Here is an 18,642-nt window from a genome sequence, read left to right on the forward strand (position 1 = left end):
TATAGAGAGAGAGAGAGAGAGAGACCCATACTTTGGCCAAATTTTTACCATCAAGGGGTTAGATAAATATTTAAATGTGTGCTATTTTGAGCACACACTATGAAATCATGATGAATCTGTATGATTTCTTGAAATGAAACAAGCCGGTCGAAAGTGACTTAGTTTTTTTATAAAATTTTTATTAATCCCATGAGGTCTTTACAATCATCTTGCGGAGGTAGATTTTATTATTATTCCCATTAAAGAGATGAATAAACTGAGACTTTGAAGATAAGTAATTGGTGCAGGTCACTGAGCAGGCAAACAGCAGCACTTGTTTTTAAACCCTTGCTGGTGAGACCCCTGAAATCATGCCCCTAACCATTAAACAGCGGGGGACAGAGGCGGGTGTCCTGGAGAACACAGGCACTAGCTGCCATGGTGACAACCTTGACTAGCTCTCCACCTGTCAAAACTGATGACAACCCCACAGAACGTTTCCAGAGGCACCCTTTGACAGCACAAACAAAGCCTTAGTGCTAACGTGCACACGTGCTGAAAGCCTAGCTCAAGTTACTTTAATTTAAATATCGCGTACATGTATGCACTTTGTGGGCCTGCCACTCCTGGAAGACTTTAAACTCCTCTCTGTAGCTGGGGCACCTTTCAGGGAGTCCAGCACAAGGCAACACAGAGCAGCCACCTAACAAGGGAACTACTAGAGTGAGAGGTGGGAGTTTGGTGCCCTTTGTTGTGTTCCCAAGGCCGGGCCTGCAGCGAAACCTGAAAGTTTGGCAGGCCGCCATCTTGAGCTTCAGCTGAATGGTTCTGCTGGAATGAAATCTTATCAGTAATGTGGCCACAATAAACCTCTGGCCACAGAATACCCATCCTATTGAAAATCCACGTTGGTTTAGTTCAGACAAATTCTAGGACCTAGAAAACACGTGTTATGTTCACCACATGATAATGCTTAAGAGTTGAAATTGTAAACTAGAATTTACTAATGATCATATCTCTTTATATAGATTAAGTCAGAACCATGGCTCCAAAATCCCCACAAAGAAAGAGTCCAAGGGGCCAGAAGTCAACATCCGGCAAAAAGAAACAAAAACCAGTAGTGCCTGGTAGGATTATCTTTCATTTAAGGGGTTACATCAGCAGTCAAAAATGGCTATTGTTTTATGTATCAAATAAAATGAAACATGTTTACTGGCATAAAGCCAAATGTGCAGAATTAAGTATTGGGGGATTTATTTTTATTTTTTTTATTCATTTCATTACAACATCAATTAAATGCCATATAACAGAAGCCATAGCAAATATCACTAATAACTACATGCAATTACTTGCATGTAGTTATTCATAAGCTAGTTTAAGTGTTCATTTTATATTTGCATTTACATTTTATGTTTTGAGGTCTGGTAACATTGTAATAAGCTGAGATATTCATTTGATTGACAAAGGAAAATTTGATATCATTTTATTTTATTTTAGCTAATGAAGAAGAAGAACCAGTAAATATGGAAAGCATGGGTAAGTGGAAATACAATTTAGAATTTGTGTTCCCAGTTTTATAACATTTTAATATGTAACAAGCAGGCAAGAATACTAAAAAATGAAGTGATCAAAATGTAGAAGATCTAAAGTTCTACCCTGTAGAATGAAAATATAAAGATTAGAATAAAAAATAAAGATTTTAATAAAGAATAGAGTGAAAAACACAATTTCAAGTTGAGTAATAGATTTAGACCAAGCAGCATCTTCAAAATGTGATGTTTGCAAGATCTTTTGTAACAGAAAAGTATTGTAAGTCTGTAAATGATTACCTTTATGAGAATAGTATTTTCCAAATTCTGGTTCATTGGCAGCATTTCTTTGTACTTCACAGTCAGACTCCTCTATTGCATGGAAATGGGCTGAGTTTTCAAGCAAATAAACTACAGCTTCCACAACCAAGCTCATGTTCTTTCTTTTAAAGACTAAATACTTTTTATTCCAAAAAAAAAGTAGGGGAGTGAAGGGGAAAACTTTCTCGGAGATGGCTTAGATGAAGATTTTGGCTTTTAATCATATAGAATAGGTAAATATTGCTCAGATTTTTTTTTTTTGCAAATACCTCCTTGTAATTGAGATCTAGACTCCATCTCTCCTCAAGAAGCTTTTCTCTTTCATAGCACTTACAGTTCTGAAGTTAAAGATGTGTGTTAGTCAGATTTCTGTGACTGTAACAAATTACCTGAGGTAATTAACTTATAATGATAAAGGTTTATTTGGGCTCATAGTTTTGGAGGTTTCAGTCCATGACTAGCCAGCCATGCTTTGGAGAAGCTGTAGCAGCACATCGGTAGGAACGTGTGGCAGGGCAAAACTGCTCACCTCAGCCAGGAAACAAAAGAGAAAATGAGGAAGATCCCCCAGTCCCCTTTGAGGGTACATTCCCAGTGGCCTAAAGACCTCTTTCTAGCCCCATCTCTTACAGTTGCCACCTTGTTCCAACAGTGCTGAGCTAGGGACTTGGGAAAAGACTCCAGATCCAAAACATAACAAGTCGATTTTCATCATTCATGGACATTCTATAAAACTGTTTCAACTACTGAATGAGCCGATACAGTACCAAACTATCATTGTCAGGGGAAATAGAGGATCAGATTTCGTCAAGCTTCTGTTCCCATATTTATCAACTAGTAATGCATCACTTTAAAGATTCCGTATTTAGTATGTGTTAATGATTCATTAACACTAGTCTTATGACTATGACTCACAACTGAATGAAGCTGATCTAAAACTCCAACTTTCTCTATAACTCACATCCCAGACCTTGCAGGAACTCGGGAAAGCACTTCGGCATAGGCTCTGGGACCATTTTAAGTAGCAAAATCATCAATAAAAAACAAAAATATGACACTACATAGACTTCTGAAAAGGACATGGACATCTTTGCTGGGACACTATTCTGTTTTCCACAAGTAGTTAATTGCACAGCCTGTAGAATTAGCCTTGATTCAAACCATCATTTGCAACTTTATGACTGTTTAGCTCCAAATAACTTCACCTCATTGAACCTCTGCTACCTCAACTAAAAAATGATGCCTATAGAAAATAAATTAGGGCTGGGGATGTAGCTCAATGGCACTGTGCCTGCCTGGCAAGCATAAGGTCCTGAGTTCAAGCTTTAGTACCGAAAATAAATTAGATAGCATTTGCACATTTCCTCACATGGGACTTAGGGTCGTTAATTCTTATTACTATAAATAATACTATAATGACACAGGAATCGATCAATGAATAAAAATACAGTCCAAAAATAAAACACAAATATATGGTCAATTGATTTTGAACAAGGTATAAAAAATGCTAATGAAACATGTAAACATATGGGAATTATTTAAATTAACTCTTTCTATCTGTAGGATCCACGTGTGTAGTTTATGGTTTGAGCGCACAGCTCTCTATCTTGGGCACACAGTGAACCTGGGGCATGAATCGAGTTGAGGGAGTGAGTTGGAGGCATGAATCATGCCTGACTCTCTGGCTCCTGCTCCAGGAGGCTGCCAGGAGAATAACTGCCCTTCACCGTATCCTCTCAAATGTCCCCTCTGTGCCCTTCGTGGCTGTGTGGAGAAGGAATAAGCCCCTCTTCTGGCTCTGCTGTGTTCCGTCACCAGACAGAAAGGAAAGCATCAGAGTTAGAGCACAGAGACCCTGGTTTGGAGCTCAGCTACTCCCCTTCCAACTGCCAGTGACTGATCTTGGAAATGTTACTTGGACTCTCTGTGAGCCTCGGTTTCTTTGGTTAAGAAGGGGAGACAATTATCGTACCCAGGAGAGAATGCCGTTGTGGAGATTAAATGAGTTAACAGTACGTGTGAAGAGCTCGGACCACACTGGCACTTGGCGGACTCTGCTGGAGATTCAGTAACATGGTGGTTAACGTGGTGGGTGCCAGGGTGGCCCCTCACCCAGTAGATACTGTCCTTGTGGCAGGCACTCTGGACCCTGGTCAGCTTCAGGGAGCCCCAGAGACTCTTGGTTTGCCACAACACATTTCTTACTCTCTCTGGAGCATCCAGTCTCCTACCCTGCTTGAGGCTCAATGAAGTTCATCTCAGTGCTGACCACCACAGCAGCATTGCTGTATCCTGAGCTGCTGTCCTCAGTAGGTGTCTCGAAACCCAAACAACAGCAGTTCTTGTCTCCATTTGGCCACATTTTGGAGTTGCTCAGAAGCATGGGTCTGCCTCTCTTTCGTTTGGCTATGGCACCGATGGGCATGAGGCACTACCTGTGGGGGTCTACTGGCTACCTGTCATCTGTGGTGTTACTGATGACCACCCCCGACTAGAAACAACCCATGAGGTTTGCTATCTTCTGCGTAAAGGAATGTTAGAGCCTATGTTAAAGTTGCATTGAACAGATCCTATTAGTGCAAAAGGATAGTTTTTGTGAAAATGGAATTTGAAGCTATTAGAACAGTGTAGTCTTTCTCTCTCTCTCTCTCTCTTTTTTTTTTTTTTTTTTTTTTTTTTTTTTTTTTTTTTTTTTTTGGTCATCATTTTTCCAGTTTCTTGGATGGCAGACAGTTTTCTTATTTTCCTGAACACCCTAATGCTTATTTGGCGCAGCCCTTTTAATCCTAGTACAGCAGGCGTCTCAGAGCTCCACCTAGTGGTTTTCTGAGGCAATTACAGAATTTTTTTTTTAGGCCTTCAATACTCAGGATGTTGACAGGGCCCAGGTGGGGGTCAAGGATGCAGGGAGTGGGCAGGTCTCCCGAGCTGGGGGAAGATTGTGAAGGCCTGGCCTGTGTTGATCAACTGGAAGCAGAATTCTGTGCTCCACAGGCCCTATCTCCTCTGTGAAACGTGAATCCAGTAAGAGAGAGACAGAAACAGAAACAGAAAGAGAGACAGAGCTAGAGAGAGAAGCAGCCCAGAAAGGAGGCTGGGGGGTCTGTTAGGAAAGCAATAGAGGCTTTGTTCCAATAATTTCACTCTTAAAATCTATCCCAGGAAAATAATTTCAAAGGTAATAAAAATTTTAAGCTACATATACGTTTGTAGGCTTATTTACAGCAATTGGAAATGAATTAGGAAAAAATAGAATGCTTACCAATATAAGAATGGTTTTAAATCATGTCAAAGAATTAAGTTAATTTAAAATGTTTTTAAAAGATTACTTAATGCCATAACAAATAATGAATACTAAAGGCAGCATTTAGAATTTCATATAAAGTACATATCAGTTAACTAAAATAAAATAGAGCAAAATATACACTTGATTTTAGCCAAAAGGCCAAAAAGCAATAGAGTAAAGTATTAATAGAAGTTCTTTCTTGATCGATAGTATTAGGGGCTGTTGTTATTTTCTTCCTTTTAAATTTTGTTCAATATCTTTTTTAACATTTATATTTACTTTAAATATAAGAACAATTGTAAAGTGTTAAAATTTTTAGCCAAGAGACTTGTTAAAAGAATGTTTCCTGCTGCTAATAATTTTTTAAATTTTATTTTTATTTTACCTTGATTAAGTTTATTGGTACATTTTAGTTATAGAATAGTTACATTCATCATTGGGATCTTGCACCTTTACATGACTTGATTCTTATTTTTCCCCATTCCCCAGCCCTCCCCTCACCCCCTCCACCCTTCCCTGTTTATAAAGACTTTGTTTCCATGTTTTTTCCTTTTACGTATTTTTTATTTTCCCTTTTCCCTACCCCTCCCATTTCCTCTACTCTTTTAGACCTTTTCTTCCTATTATGCAATAGCATTTGCATATTTTGATCCTTATTTGCTCTTTTAGTGTTTTACACCAAAGAAACTATTTGGTGTTTACACCTGTGTGTCTTATTAATTTCAATTAAGAATATTGAATGTGCATCCACTTAGCTATAAATATCTCTAGTTTCTCATTCTTGATGGCTGAGTAGTACTCCATTTTATATATAAAACACACATGCATACACATCTTCTTTATCCAGTCTCCAGTTGATGGCCAATTGGGCTGTTTCCAAGTTTTAGCTATTGCAAACTGTGCCGCTATAAAGATGGGTGTGCACATATCACTGTGCTATGATTCTTTTAATTCTTTTGGGAAGATACCCAGCAGAGGAATACCTGGGTCAAATGGGACTTCTCATCCTAGTTGTCTGTAATATCTCCATATTGATTTCCATAGTGGTTGCACCAGTCTGCACTCCCATCAACAATGGAGAAGGGTTCCTTTCTTCCCACAAGCCGGCTAGCATTCGTTATTGGTTGATTTCTTTCTTTCTTTTTTTTTTTTTTTTTTTTGTACCGGGGATTGAACTCGGGTCCTTGTGCTTGCAAGGCAGGCCACCGAACCGCTGAGCTAAATCCCTGGCCCTTATTGGTTGATTTCTTTCCACTGAGTGGCTGCCCGTCAGACTTCCTTTTATTGCTTTTGGAGAATGTGCGCGTCGGTAAGGAGTGAGTTCACCTCTGTGTATCTGAGAAAGACCTTATTTTGCCTTCATTTTTGTAACATTTTGTATTTTATTTTTTTCCTGAGTGTAGAATTGAAGGCTGCCAGTTTTTTTTTTTTTTTTTAGTTCTTTATATATTCTAGATAGTAGACCTTTGTCTGAGGAACAGTTGGTAAAAATTTTTTCCCACATTGTAGGTTGTCTCTTAGCTCTGCTTGTGATTTCTCTGGCAGTGCAGACACTTATAAAAAAGATGAGATTCCAATTGTTGAATCTTTATGCTAGTTCCCTTGCTACTGAGGATTTGTTAGAGCATATTGTTGGATTTTGCTTCTTTATCCATTCTACCAGTCTATTTCTTTTGGTGAATTAAGGCCATTGACATTGATGTTTATCACTGATATGTACTGACTTATCATTTTTATGTTATTTTCCCGTTGTTGGTTCTTTTTTATTTTTCTCCCTCTCCTTTTAAATTCTTGCCTATTGGATTTGCTCTGTTGGGCCTCAAGGAGTTGTGACCTTCACTGCTTTTTTTCTAGGATATTATTAAAAATTGGAGTGCTGGTTTTATAGTCATGAAGTTTCTCAGATGTTCTTTGTCATTAAAATATATTGTTTCTCCATCAATTTTAAAAAATAGTTTTACAGGATACATCAGCCTAGGTTAGAGGTTGTTTTCTTTTGCTAATATTTTAAGTGGTTACATTTAATGTCCAAATTTCACTTTGTCATTCCTAGGCCATCCAGAAATTTATCCTTTGGTATTGACTACCAAGACTCAGGAAATATTTAACTGCCGAATAGATGAAGATATCACGGATGAAATACCATATAAGCTTATCAAAAAGGAAGATATTTTTGAGGACTTACGCAACAGAGCTGCAGTATCTGATTTCCACCCAATCAAAAAAATTGTTCAGGTAATACAATGTAGCCCTTTGTCTTCAGCCTTACCTCAAGAAGTTCTTGGTATGTGAAAACAAAAGTTGGAGATGTTATTGAGTTTAAATCTGGCACCACCCTTACTTTGAGCACTCGCTAACCTGTCCACACCTCCCTTTTGGATAATCCTCTGAGAAAAAGCAAAGATCCGGAGGCAACCAGCTGTCTTATGCTGCTCATGGAGGAGCTCATCCTTGCCTAGTTTTAACTATAGTAGAAATACATCTTTATTTTCTTGTACCACTTTAATTGTTCTGTTCAGAATTTGGCCACATTCATCTCCAAACACGCTACAAAACACAACTCCAATGGTTTTCTCTTCCTGTTAGAAACAAAACTTCATGGTAAATTTCCCCAGATCCATCATGTTTTTAAGAGTTTTTTAACCCAATAATTTTGCAATTGTTGGTTATCATCTATAGCTTAGCACTCTAGTTATCTTTTATGATTGGTTGAAAGGAGAAATATCAGTTTTGTATCGGCATCTAAATAAACTAAATGGCTGTTTAAGTTTTCTTTCTCTTTTGATTATATCCCCCCAGCAATATCCCGGAAATGAGCTTCTACTTGTTTATGACAAAGACTTCAAATATGGGTTGAATTTTTATATTATTGGAACTGAAGAGGGCAAGGAAAATTATTTAAATGTAAGTAAATACTAAGCCTGAGATTTATTGGTTGTTGGAAGGATGCTGTTAGCTCTGGGGAAGCCATTCATGGTATCATGATTCCTGTTCAGCTCTGTTTCCCAGGGACCTAGATCAAACTCAGGTACCTAGAATAGGTAAGCAATAAATGTGGGGTGAAATGAATTGAAAATCTCAGGGTACAGACCCCCACTTGTCTGCTCTTCACTGATAAACTGAGAATGGAAACAGTAAATCTGGAGCACCTCTGCTCTCCTAAGAACGCCACCCCTGACACACCCTTTTTCAAGTCATTCCTATTTCTATGTGGAAGTTACTGAAGCTAAAGATACTTTTTGCTATCTAAGAAAAGTTAAAGTTACTTCTCTTTAAAATAGTAGCACCAGTAGTGCTAATTTCCAGGGCAATTGTGAGAATTAAATGGGCTAAGACAAAACCTTTATTCAAGGTGGGCAAGAAAGGCAATAGATTTACGAAATTCATCCCACAGTCCTGCAATGTAACTTAGTCAAATTGAGGGTAATGATTTGGAAGGTTTGGTCAAATTGTTTGAGGGAAGCAGAAGAGTTTGTGTGGTTGATCAGTAAGCCAGAAAAAGAAATGAAAAGCCATTGAATTTTAAAATATCAAACAATTTCTAATAAAAACAAGCTTTCATTTGGTCTTAATATTTTCATTTTTGTCTTTGCTCTTCTCTTTTTTTTAGTGTTTTATTATTATGAAATATAAAGGTGCAGAAAAGTAGAGGGAGGAAAATAACAAATATCTATCATTGCTCAAAATGAATATTCAAAACTTTTTTAAAGGGAAAATTTTTAACTTATTCTGAAGTTGTTATATTATCCTCTTGTCCATGATTTTATGCTTTTACCACAAAGAATGCACTTTGCTTGTATTTAAATTTTACATATAAATTATATCATTTCATATAAAGTATTCTACAACCTTAAAAACATTTATTACTATATGTTAGCAATAAATAATGGATACATTCATCTTGTGGTATATACATATCACATCTTGATCATTTTTATTCAGCAACTTTTGTTTTTCATTTAACTATGAAATTCTAGGGTCTATAAATATTGTATTTAGATATCATATATATGTAGATTGACTTTGTTCATTATAGTTGCTTTGTGAGATTTTATTTTATGATTATACCTATGATTATGACCTAGTTATGTCATTTCCCAAGTGTTATTCATTTGGTGGTCCATTTTTTTCACTATTACAAACAAGGCAACAGTGAATATCTTGGTTTTAAAATTCACTCCTACTATTTAAGGGATATCATCTTTTTTCATGCCTATTTTTCTCATCAAAGAGCCTTTCATTAAATCAGAGAAAATTAATTTTCTATTTTACCATCAAATTTAGGTTTTGTAATCATAAACGTGTACAGTAAATGCTTTTTTCTTATGATATATCACTTCCTTATTTCCTCTCCTATCTTCTACTATCTTCTTTCTATATATTTAATTATAAAGGATATTCATTTTCCATTTTTGCATATTTTACATTCTCATAATTCAAAGGCGTTAACTGATAAGTAAGACATATAAGAAATGATAGTAAACTTACATAAAAGTAAAGTGTATACATACAAAATACATGCATGTGCCTATAAACCCAAATTTGTTCATGAATTTTAGAATGAATGCTATTTATTTCACTCTAGGCCACAGAGGTACCAGAAGAACAAGAAGAACATAAAGAACTTATTCCTGAAGAAACATACACTTACACACCACCTGTCTCTAAACCTTGGGTTTCTTTGGGCAGTGAAAAAGAAATAGAGGAAGAATCGGTTAAAAAATCTACAAAGCAGGTCAGACACTTAAATATGATCACCAGTCGTTACCTCTTTGTATCTGAGCAACATTTATTTTCAGAGGACTGATACCACTTGCCATATGTGGTGTGGGGATGTTTTTTCTTTCTGTGTTCACCAATAATTTTCTTAAGTAGGCATTAAGAGTTGGTCTGGGGGAGGGAAAAGGGATCTCAGAGCCGCGTCCCACATCTCGCCTTCCTTGCTGGAGCTGATGGTGGCCCAGACAGGGAAGGGTGCGGCCACCCGGTCCTGCTGACTGGGCCCAAACAGCCCGGAGGGAGAAGGGATCTCAGATCTGAGTCCCAGATCTCACCTTCCTTGCTGGAGCGGATGGCAGCACAGCAGCTGAAGTTTTTATGTACTTGTTCCCTCAGTGACATGCTTTACTGGTGTCAAAAACATCAGAGTCGTACATGTTTGGTTGTTTATCTGTAAAACGGGATTGAACCTGAGCCTCTGCACCAGCCTACATCCCCACTCCTTTTTTTATTATTTAGAGACAGGGCCACTGATGTTCTAAGTTGCACAAGCTGGCCTTGAAGCCCTGGTCTTCCTTCCTCCACCTCCCGGAGGGCTAGGATTGCAGGCCTGCACCTCACACTCTTCTCATACATGTTCATTTCGTCTACACAGCTGCCGGCGGCTCAGAGAACGGGCTTTGGTGGCATCAGCCTTCGGGGCTGGCAGGCGGCAGTGCCCAGGTGGCCCAAGGCAGCCCAGGCTAGGGGCTCACACCTCTGCCCTTCCTTTTCCCCTGTTCCGGCCTCACCTGACCGGACAGAGCCCACCCAAGGCATGAGAGGACTCTACTTGACTCCATCTGTGGGATCAAAATGTTGGTCTCCTCCAGAGCCACCCAGAACCATGTCTTACCAAGCCTCTAGGCCCCCAGTGTGCGGTGGAGTGGGCACACAAAATTAACCCTTGGACTAATTTAAAGATGAGAGACAGGAGCTTGGGTTCCTTGCTTTGCTGCCAGACAGATGGGAATAGGAAGTGGTCGACCCTAGCAGCCACAGTCCCCAGTGCACAGGCACCCACCTCTTTGTCACCTCCGCTCCAGTGCTCCCTGAACTCTCAGGTCAGAAGGCCTCTCCTTAGAGAGTCTGTCTTGGTGCCCTGCTCACACGGGGCTCAGCTGCATAAGGTGCCTCCTTTATCCCCTCAGGACTGAGTTTTAAATTCTTCTGTTGCACTCACCACCCTGACTTAGACCAGGGTGTTTATGCAGTTCTCCCCCCCGAAAAGGTCTCTGTGCCTTGAGGACAGGAAGGATCTCAGATGCCCCAAGACAAGAGGAAAGGAACCCCACCCTGTGGCCTTGGTCCTTCTGGCCTCAAGAGGGGTCCTCCAGCCTGCATGGTGTGTGGTCACGATGTTTCAGAAGGAGGGGATAGATCCTGTGGTTTCCTGCACCTTTCTCTCTATTCCTACTGTCTGACTCTACTGGTTTGGGTATTGCCACAGTAACCAGCAGTCATAGAAGACGGATTATGACCTGGCTCACCATGAGCCACTGACACTTGAGTGCTGAAGACTCTTGCATATTTCCTGTCTGTGCTGCAGGAGTTGGCAGTGAATTTTCTCCCCAATAGCTCCCATTTTTCCCCCTGTGGAAGCTTCCGGTGTTGACGGAGACTCTCACGTTGGCTCTTCAACCCCATGGCATCCTCATTCCCTAGCAGCGACCCCTCTGACGCAGAGGACTGCAGCTGTGAAAACAAATCCACACTGAAGCCCTCTGGGGACTGTCTCCCCTGTGAAGAGCTCTCATCCTGTGAGGACATCATCCTTCTTGAAGACACGACTCCCACTGTGTGCTCTTCAGGCGACCTCATCTGTCCTATCCAAGGCAGGTGGGGGCCTGAAGGGAAAAAGAGATGGCCGAACCTACAACAGCTACTTCGGGAAGACCCACAGCAGATCCACAAACCAGGTATCTCTGTGGCCTGGGCTGAGGACAATGGCTTTGAAGAATCAACTGCTCATGAAAATCAATGTAGAGGCAAGGAGTGCCCCAAGGACAAAACAAAACGTACCAAAGGAAAACTGAATGGTCCTGTGAAACTGCTGAATACATTTCAGAGTTTTGATTTGAATGATAAAGAAATCCAAAAGGATGACACTAAAAATCACAAAAAACTTCGGAGAAAGAAGAAAGATGAGGACTGCAATTTCCTCGAATTTAACTATGGTCGAGGACCTCAGGCCAAGCAGCTCTCTCTCCGCCCAGCTAACTCAGGAACAAGAGGTGCGTCCAGAATCGCCCATGTGCAAACCATCAGGAAACACAGGTGTCGGCCCATTCCCAGAGCTGCCTGCGACACCAAAGGGACAGGACCATGCTGAAAGGGCAGGTGAGGCGAGCAGCAGCCACAAGTCAGATACCGCAGAGCCCTCCACCTCCTCAGCACACCTGAAGGACGACTCCCCCAGACCACTGAGCACCGCCAGTCTGCTCATGGGGTGGGCCTTTTGCTGGCTGCACCAGAGCTATTTCCATGGGACGCAGGAGATGGGGCCCTGAGCAGGGCAACAGGAGCTGCCCTCAGGGGCTCCACACAGAAGTCGATGCCTCAGAGGCAAAAGGGTCTATCCTGACGGCTCCCCTGGGCAGTTAGGACCCCACATCCCCACATTTTCACCCTACGTGCTACCCCATCATGAAAAATATGAAGATTAGTTCTTAATAAAGCATATGTTTTTGTTAAAAAAAAAAAAAGAGTTGCTCTGTCCCTCCCCCACCCCACAAAAGGTATGTCAAAGCCCTAAACCTAGTACCTCAGAATTTGGAAATACAATCTTTACAGACACAGTTAGTTAAGATGAACTTACATTTGAGATGGCAGGCTCCTAATCCACATTGACCAGTATCCCATAAGAAGAAGGCCATGGTGGAGACAGAGACATCAGATGAAGAAGGAAGCCGAGACTAGAGTGGTATATCTACAGCTCAACGAATGCTAAGGACTGCTGCCCAACACCAGAAGCTGGGGGCAAATTGAAGACAGATTTTTCCCCTCCCCCTTCAGAAGAAACCAATCCTCCAATAACTTAATTTCAGACCATCAGCCTCCACAGCTCTGAGAAATAAATCTGTGGGGTTTTTTTTGGCGGGGAGGAAGGTTGGTACCGGGGATCGAACTCAGGTCCTTGTGCTTTCGAAGCAGGTACTAGAACCACTGAGCTAAATCCCGGGCCCTAAATCTCTGTGTTTTAAGCCAACCAGTGTGTGATTTTGGGTTATGACATCCCTGAGCAATGACTGTAATGGTATTGCTTCCCAGAGCAACTCTGGAGAAGGGGATTTGTGTGTGGATGACTTTTACTATGACAGTGTCGCATAACATGAAGGGGGGAGTAAGACAGAGACGTGGAAGAAGCCATACAGGAAGCAATCACAGGCAAAAGCCTTACAGAGTGAGAGCTTCTGCCTCAACATGCAGAGGAACACTGGAGTGTAAAATAGATTTCAAATTTGGCCCAAAAAGCAGCCGAGAAGATGGGCTCCCATATGGTTCCTTTCAGTCCACCATTGCTATGATGAAAACTATAGTCACTTCCTGTTCTTTGTACCTGCAGGCAAAGTGGTCTTACTAGAGGATCCATCAAAGAGGATCAGGTGCAGCACATGGAGCTGAAGGGGAACACAGAGTGTACAGAGGGGTGGGAGAGGATCTGGCGGAGTACCAGCACTGTCCACCACACATCTGCTTTTCTCCATGGACTTTGCTGTGTCACTTTTGTTGTCTATGTGTGTTGCAGGTTACATACATGATTTCTCGAAAACGAAGTGATTTTGGTGCACCGATTTCATTCAGTGACCAAAATGCTTCCAGTGTAAAAGATGCCTACGTCGAATGTACAGCGTACCCAGATAAAAATTTCACCCTTAAACAGCTTGAGAGGAACGTTGGTATGCAAGCCATCCCCCAAGTCAAGGACACAAGTACTCAGACAAAATGGTGGGTATAGAATGGGTTTATATATTTTGAGAATTACCGTAAAATCTAGCAAATTTCCTGATAATTTTTTTTGTACCTGGAATCGAACTCGGGTCCTTGTGCTTGTGAGGCAGGCAGTGGAACCACTGAGCTGAATCCCTGGCCCTCCCAATAGTTGTTTAAGGTGTGGATTTCCACAAAATAATTCAATTCAGGAGCCCCTAACTATGCTGGATAATACCATCAAAAATCTTAAGAAAATTAAATATAATTATATGAAGACTATGAAGAAGAAAAACAAATGATAATAATTATAGTGCTAGTCATCTCTGCTTTGGAATAGTTCTACTCTCTCCTAACTGTTCTGTTCTACCACCTACGTAATGATTCTGACAGTTCAAATCAGATGGTCTTGGGCCAGGGATTTAGCTCAGTAGTTCCACCTCCTGCCTCGCAAGCACAAGGCCCCGAGTTCGATCCCCTGTACCAAAAAAAAAAAAAAAAAAATCAGTTGGTCTTCATCGGCTAGGTTTCTTATTGGGCTCGCTGTTACTTACAGAAATACACCCATCCAGAGCCCTTGGGTGGCATCTAAGGTAGCTTCTTTCCTCCATGATGAGGTAGACAGAGAAGTGGCAAGCAGTTGGAAACTTTAAAGTTCTAAAGCAGAGGAGAGACAAGACTGTAAGATTGTTAAGGTAATCCAGACAGCAGTGGTTGGAGGGCCAGAAAGAGGGAGCCTGGAGGTGAAGAGACAGACCATGTAGAAGCCTGTTCTAATGTGACCAAGGTGAACTCAGCAGGAAAACAGAGAAAAGAGTGGAAAGGAGATATGTGCACTACAAAATTCTGTGCACCCCGTCATTAAGACAAACAAATGATAGCATGGCTCCTCCACCGATTACCTAACATCTCTGCTTTTCTTTGCAACAAATCTCCTCATGACAGCTGTCCACACTCCATAGTTTCACTCTCTCTCCCACCGTTTTGTCCTGAGCCCAATCTAGGCAGTCTTACCAGGGTCTCTGATCGCCCAATCCCGTGATCCATTTTCAGACCTCCACTTAACGTCACTTTGCAGTGGTGTTTAACAGGACTCACAATTTTCCTTTCTTGAGACACCTTTTTTCCATTTGACTTAGGGACAACTCTGATCATTCTACTCCTAACTCCCTGGCAGCTCCTTCTTAATCTTTTACTAGACCTTCTTCTTCCAAGTTTCAAAATATTGAAGGATCCCCACAGCTATCTCCTTTCAATCTTTTCTCTAATGGATTTAATCCTGGGGTGACTTTCTTCAGTCCTGTGGTACTGCCTATCATTTGTTTGCTGATGACACCCAAGTCTGTATTTAACTTCCATCTCTCCCCTAGATTCTTCATTTGTTTATTCATCTCTTTGAATGTTGACAAGTGTCTCATATTTCAATGTCCAACACAAACTTTTGATATTCTGCTGCAACCCTGAAACTTCCCGAATCTTCCTTATCTCAACAACTAGCAGTGATATTTTCCTAATTTACTGGGCAAAAAGACCGTGGATTCCATTGATTGTGTCTTCGAAATACTTCCACTGCTGTCACGCTTGACCAAGCCACTGTCATCTCTTGCTTCAGTTGTTATAATTTTTCTTCACTGTCCTATGCTGTCGCTCCTTCTCCTGCATTCTGTTCTCTGTAAAAGAGCCACAGAAATCTTGTTAAAATATGTCCGATCACGTCACGGATCAAAGTCCTCAGTGGTTCCTCATCCTGAAGGAACCTACAAGGCTTCATATGATCTGGATTCCCTTTATCTCTCTCCCCTCGTTTCTCACATTTCCTCTTATGCATCCAACCCAGCCACACTGGCTTCCTTGTTCCTTGAGTTTTTCAGACATGTTCATGCATGGAATGTTTCATGTGCCGTTCCTTTACCCAGAATGTTCTTTCCTTAGATATCTTTATGGCTCTTTCCTTCCTTCACTGAGTGAAAGAGCAAACCTCTGCTCACATGAGGCATTCCCTGACACATCTGTACAAAAGCAACAACTGCTATTACTATACCCTCATCTATCCCCTTAGTCTGTCTTCATCATGGTTCTTTCATTGCATAATACTGTATTTTCACTATCTTTCTTCACCCCACTATCTTTACAATTTAAGCTCCATGGGACAGGAATTTTGTCTTTTTATAATTGCTAGAACTCTAATTCCTGGCATGTTTCCTGGCAAGTAGTTATTAAATAGAGGGGGTCAGGGAGAAAGGGAGCAAGGGAAGGGATGAAGTGAAGGAAACATACATGGCATAATGTACATTTAAGTTCAGAGCCATGACATACACAGGGAAAACCTCAAAAGAATCAAGATACAGAAACATAGGCTGCAATACGGGGTGGGGAACACCTTTCAGACCTGTGTAAACCAACTCACAAGCCATGAACTTGCAATGTTAAAGTCAGGGCACATGTACATGGACAGCAAAGGTTGGGCCAAAAATGGATCCGAAACCAGGAAAGTAGATGAGCTGACAGGTTGGAACCAGAGGAAGTGAGGAGGACTGATAGTCAAGTCCTAATGGGGAATGAGGACGTCAGAGATCTGTAAGCACCTAGAATTGAGAGGACAGAAAGGAGAGAGGTGATCTCTAAGTACCAGAGAACCATGGAGTTCGAGAACAAGCCAGCCAGAGATTTCTTCTATGTTTCCACAAGGGTATAGACAAGTCCCAAGAATGAGTCATCCAGGGTGGACTCAGTAGATAGACTCAAGAAGGGAGAGGAAACCTTCAACAGCAGGGAGCCCAATTACAAGAGTTTGAATGCATTCAACTAGGCTCTCAGCGAATGTGGGTAGAGAGTAATAGTGACAGCCATAGAAGGAACAAGTAGGTGATAAGTAAAGGCAGGTCTTGACTCCCATAATGAATGGAAAATAAAGCAAAAGGATTCAAATGATTCAGACTTGGATGACTGGGAGACTCCTGGTGCCTCTTCCTAACGGGGAAATTAGGAGGGAGGGGTAGCTGGTAGGAGGTGAAGAAGGTTGTTAACCTGTGACGGTGATGGAAGAAATTGTGACAACTCACGACAGAGGTTCCAAGAGTAATGACACTGAGAGCAAATGCTTAGTTCTTCTAAGAGCTTTACACACTCGGTCCTCACAACTGCCCTTTCAAGGGGGCATTATTTCCAGATAAAGAAACGGAGGCTGAAGTTAGAAACAAAAGCTCAATGTTTAGAACATAATTTAAACTGAAACAATAATTTTGCTGAGAAGCAACAAAACAAATCGCATTTTAAAAATAAATGAGAGGGCCAGGGATTTAGCTGCCGCCTGCCACGCAAGCATAAGGTCCTAAGTTTGATCCCCAGTTCCAAAAATAAAAGTAAAAACAAAAAAATAAATGAGAGCGGCTCTCCATTATGTTGCTACTTTCATAAACCCCAGTAGGCATAGCACAATTTCTTTCTTAGTCTCCCCTGGAGGATAGAAGTTAAAAGGTAGAAATAGGCTTTGAACCCAAGTCTCTCTGGTTCCAATACTAATAATCTTTCTGATATTACCTCCACTCTGTCTTCTGCCGTGGGTATCGATCTGGGCAAGGAAAGAACTATTCTATTGGATGTAATTGAAAGTCAGCATAATTTGCCGCTCACAGACACGCTTTACTGATGTTTGTTCAACAATCAAAGACTCAATAGTTGGTATTTTATCGAGCACTTCAAATGTGGTAAACAACTCTTTAAAGCAGTGTGTGTATTAATATGTTCTGTCCTTACCATGACCCCACGAACTAAGTTTTTGAAGAATTTCATTTAGAGATGAAAAAAACAGGCCCAGAGAGGTTACATAGTTAGCTCAGGGCCCAGGACTAGTAAGTGACAGAACCAGACTTCAAAGCCTCAGAGTCCTCCCTGATGACAGTTGTACCATCTGCCACTTCCCAGCCCCGAATCCAAGAATCAAAGGCTCGCTCAAGCTCAGTGAAGCCCAAAGGCACAATGCCATGTGACATGTTCACGGTGAGGTGAGCCCTGGGGGCAGACTGAACAGAACCGGTTCTTTTCAGAGCTGATGCTGCTATCCCTGCCTAGTGGCTCCTAATCTGTATACTTGGAGCAGGATCTCAACACAACCAACATTTGGAGCTGAATAATTCTGTTGCAGGAGGACTTTCTTGCGTCTTGTAGGGTGTAAGCCCCTCAGGACTCTACCCACTAGACACCAGCAGCACTTTTCTAGTAGTGACGCCCAAAGCTGTTTTCAGACATTGCGAGAGAGCAGGATGTGTTATGCTGGTTAAGAAATATCGATATAATGAAAGGAAGAGAGAGGAGGTGATCGAGAAAAGGTGGCAAATGTTAATAATGGATGGATCATGGTGAGGGGTGTGTGGGAGCTCCTTATAACCGCTTATAACTTTTCTGTAAGGTTACAGTGATTTCTAAATTTTTAAAAATTATAAAATAAGACATATTAAACTATGCCAGGGAGAAATACATGTGGACTTTGAATAATGTTCATTATCAGCTGCCTAGGATAAAGGAAAAACTTCAAATATAGAATTTAAATATGAAGTAATATCTTAATATTATGGTCACTGAGATGAACTTTTGACCTATAATGACCTATATTTGCTTTTCTTTTATCTATTTTTTAATATATTAGGACATATCCCAAAAATGCTAGTACACAATATTATTCAAGAGAATTCTCAGAAGAGGAAAAAGAAAGAGTTGGACAATCAAAATCTTTGACTGATTTTCTTAACAATGTATCCACAAGGTAAAAAAATTATATATTGAATTTTTAAAATACAACATAAAATGTGTATTTAAATATTTATGATACTTTCTTTTTTT

General features: G+C 40.8%; 1 protein-coding gene and 1 long non-coding RNA gene across 5 annotated transcripts in view; one reads left to right on the plus strand and one right to left on the minus strand.

The window, feature by feature from the left end:
- Wdr63 (WD repeat domain 63) overlaps positions 1–18,642 on the plus strand; it is a 62,760-nt gene that overhangs the window by 7,493 nt on the left and 36,625 nt on the right. For all 4 annotated transcript variants that reach the window (XM_010636708.3, XM_010636707.3, XM_010636711.3 and 1 more), the window contains 7 exons: positions 1,008–1,106; positions 1,477–1,515; positions 7,169–7,350; positions 7,915–8,019; positions 9,701–9,850; positions 13,622–13,821; positions 18,449–18,565. In XM_010636708.3, coding sequence (XP_010635010.1) covers positions 1,022–1,106; positions 1,477–1,515; positions 7,169–7,350; positions 7,915–8,019; positions 9,701–9,850; positions 13,622–13,821; positions 18,449–18,565 — 878 coding nt within the window. In that variant the 5' untranslated portion in view covers positions 1,008–1,021. The remainder of the gene's footprint in view (positions 1–1,007; positions 1,107–1,476; positions 1,516–7,168; positions 7,351–7,914; positions 8,020–9,700; positions 9,851–13,621; positions 13,822–18,448; positions 18,566–18,642) is intronic.
- LOC104870915 lies at positions 9,859–11,283 on the minus strand. The gene is made up of 3 exons (XR_782659.1): positions 10,898–11,283; positions 10,170–10,285; positions 9,859–10,005 (listed from the first exon to the last, which is right to left on the minus strand). It is a non-coding gene; the product is annotated as an uncharacterized LOC104870915 (long non-coding RNA).

This window comes from Fukomys damarensis, unplaced genomic scaffold (genome assembly GCF_012274545.1).
Source record: "Fukomys damarensis isolate Sample0158 unplaced genomic scaffold, DMR_v1.0_HiC HiC_scaffold_33, whole genome shotgun sequence".
NCBI lineage: Eukaryota > Metazoa > Chordata > Mammalia > Rodentia > Bathyergidae > Fukomys > Fukomys damarensis.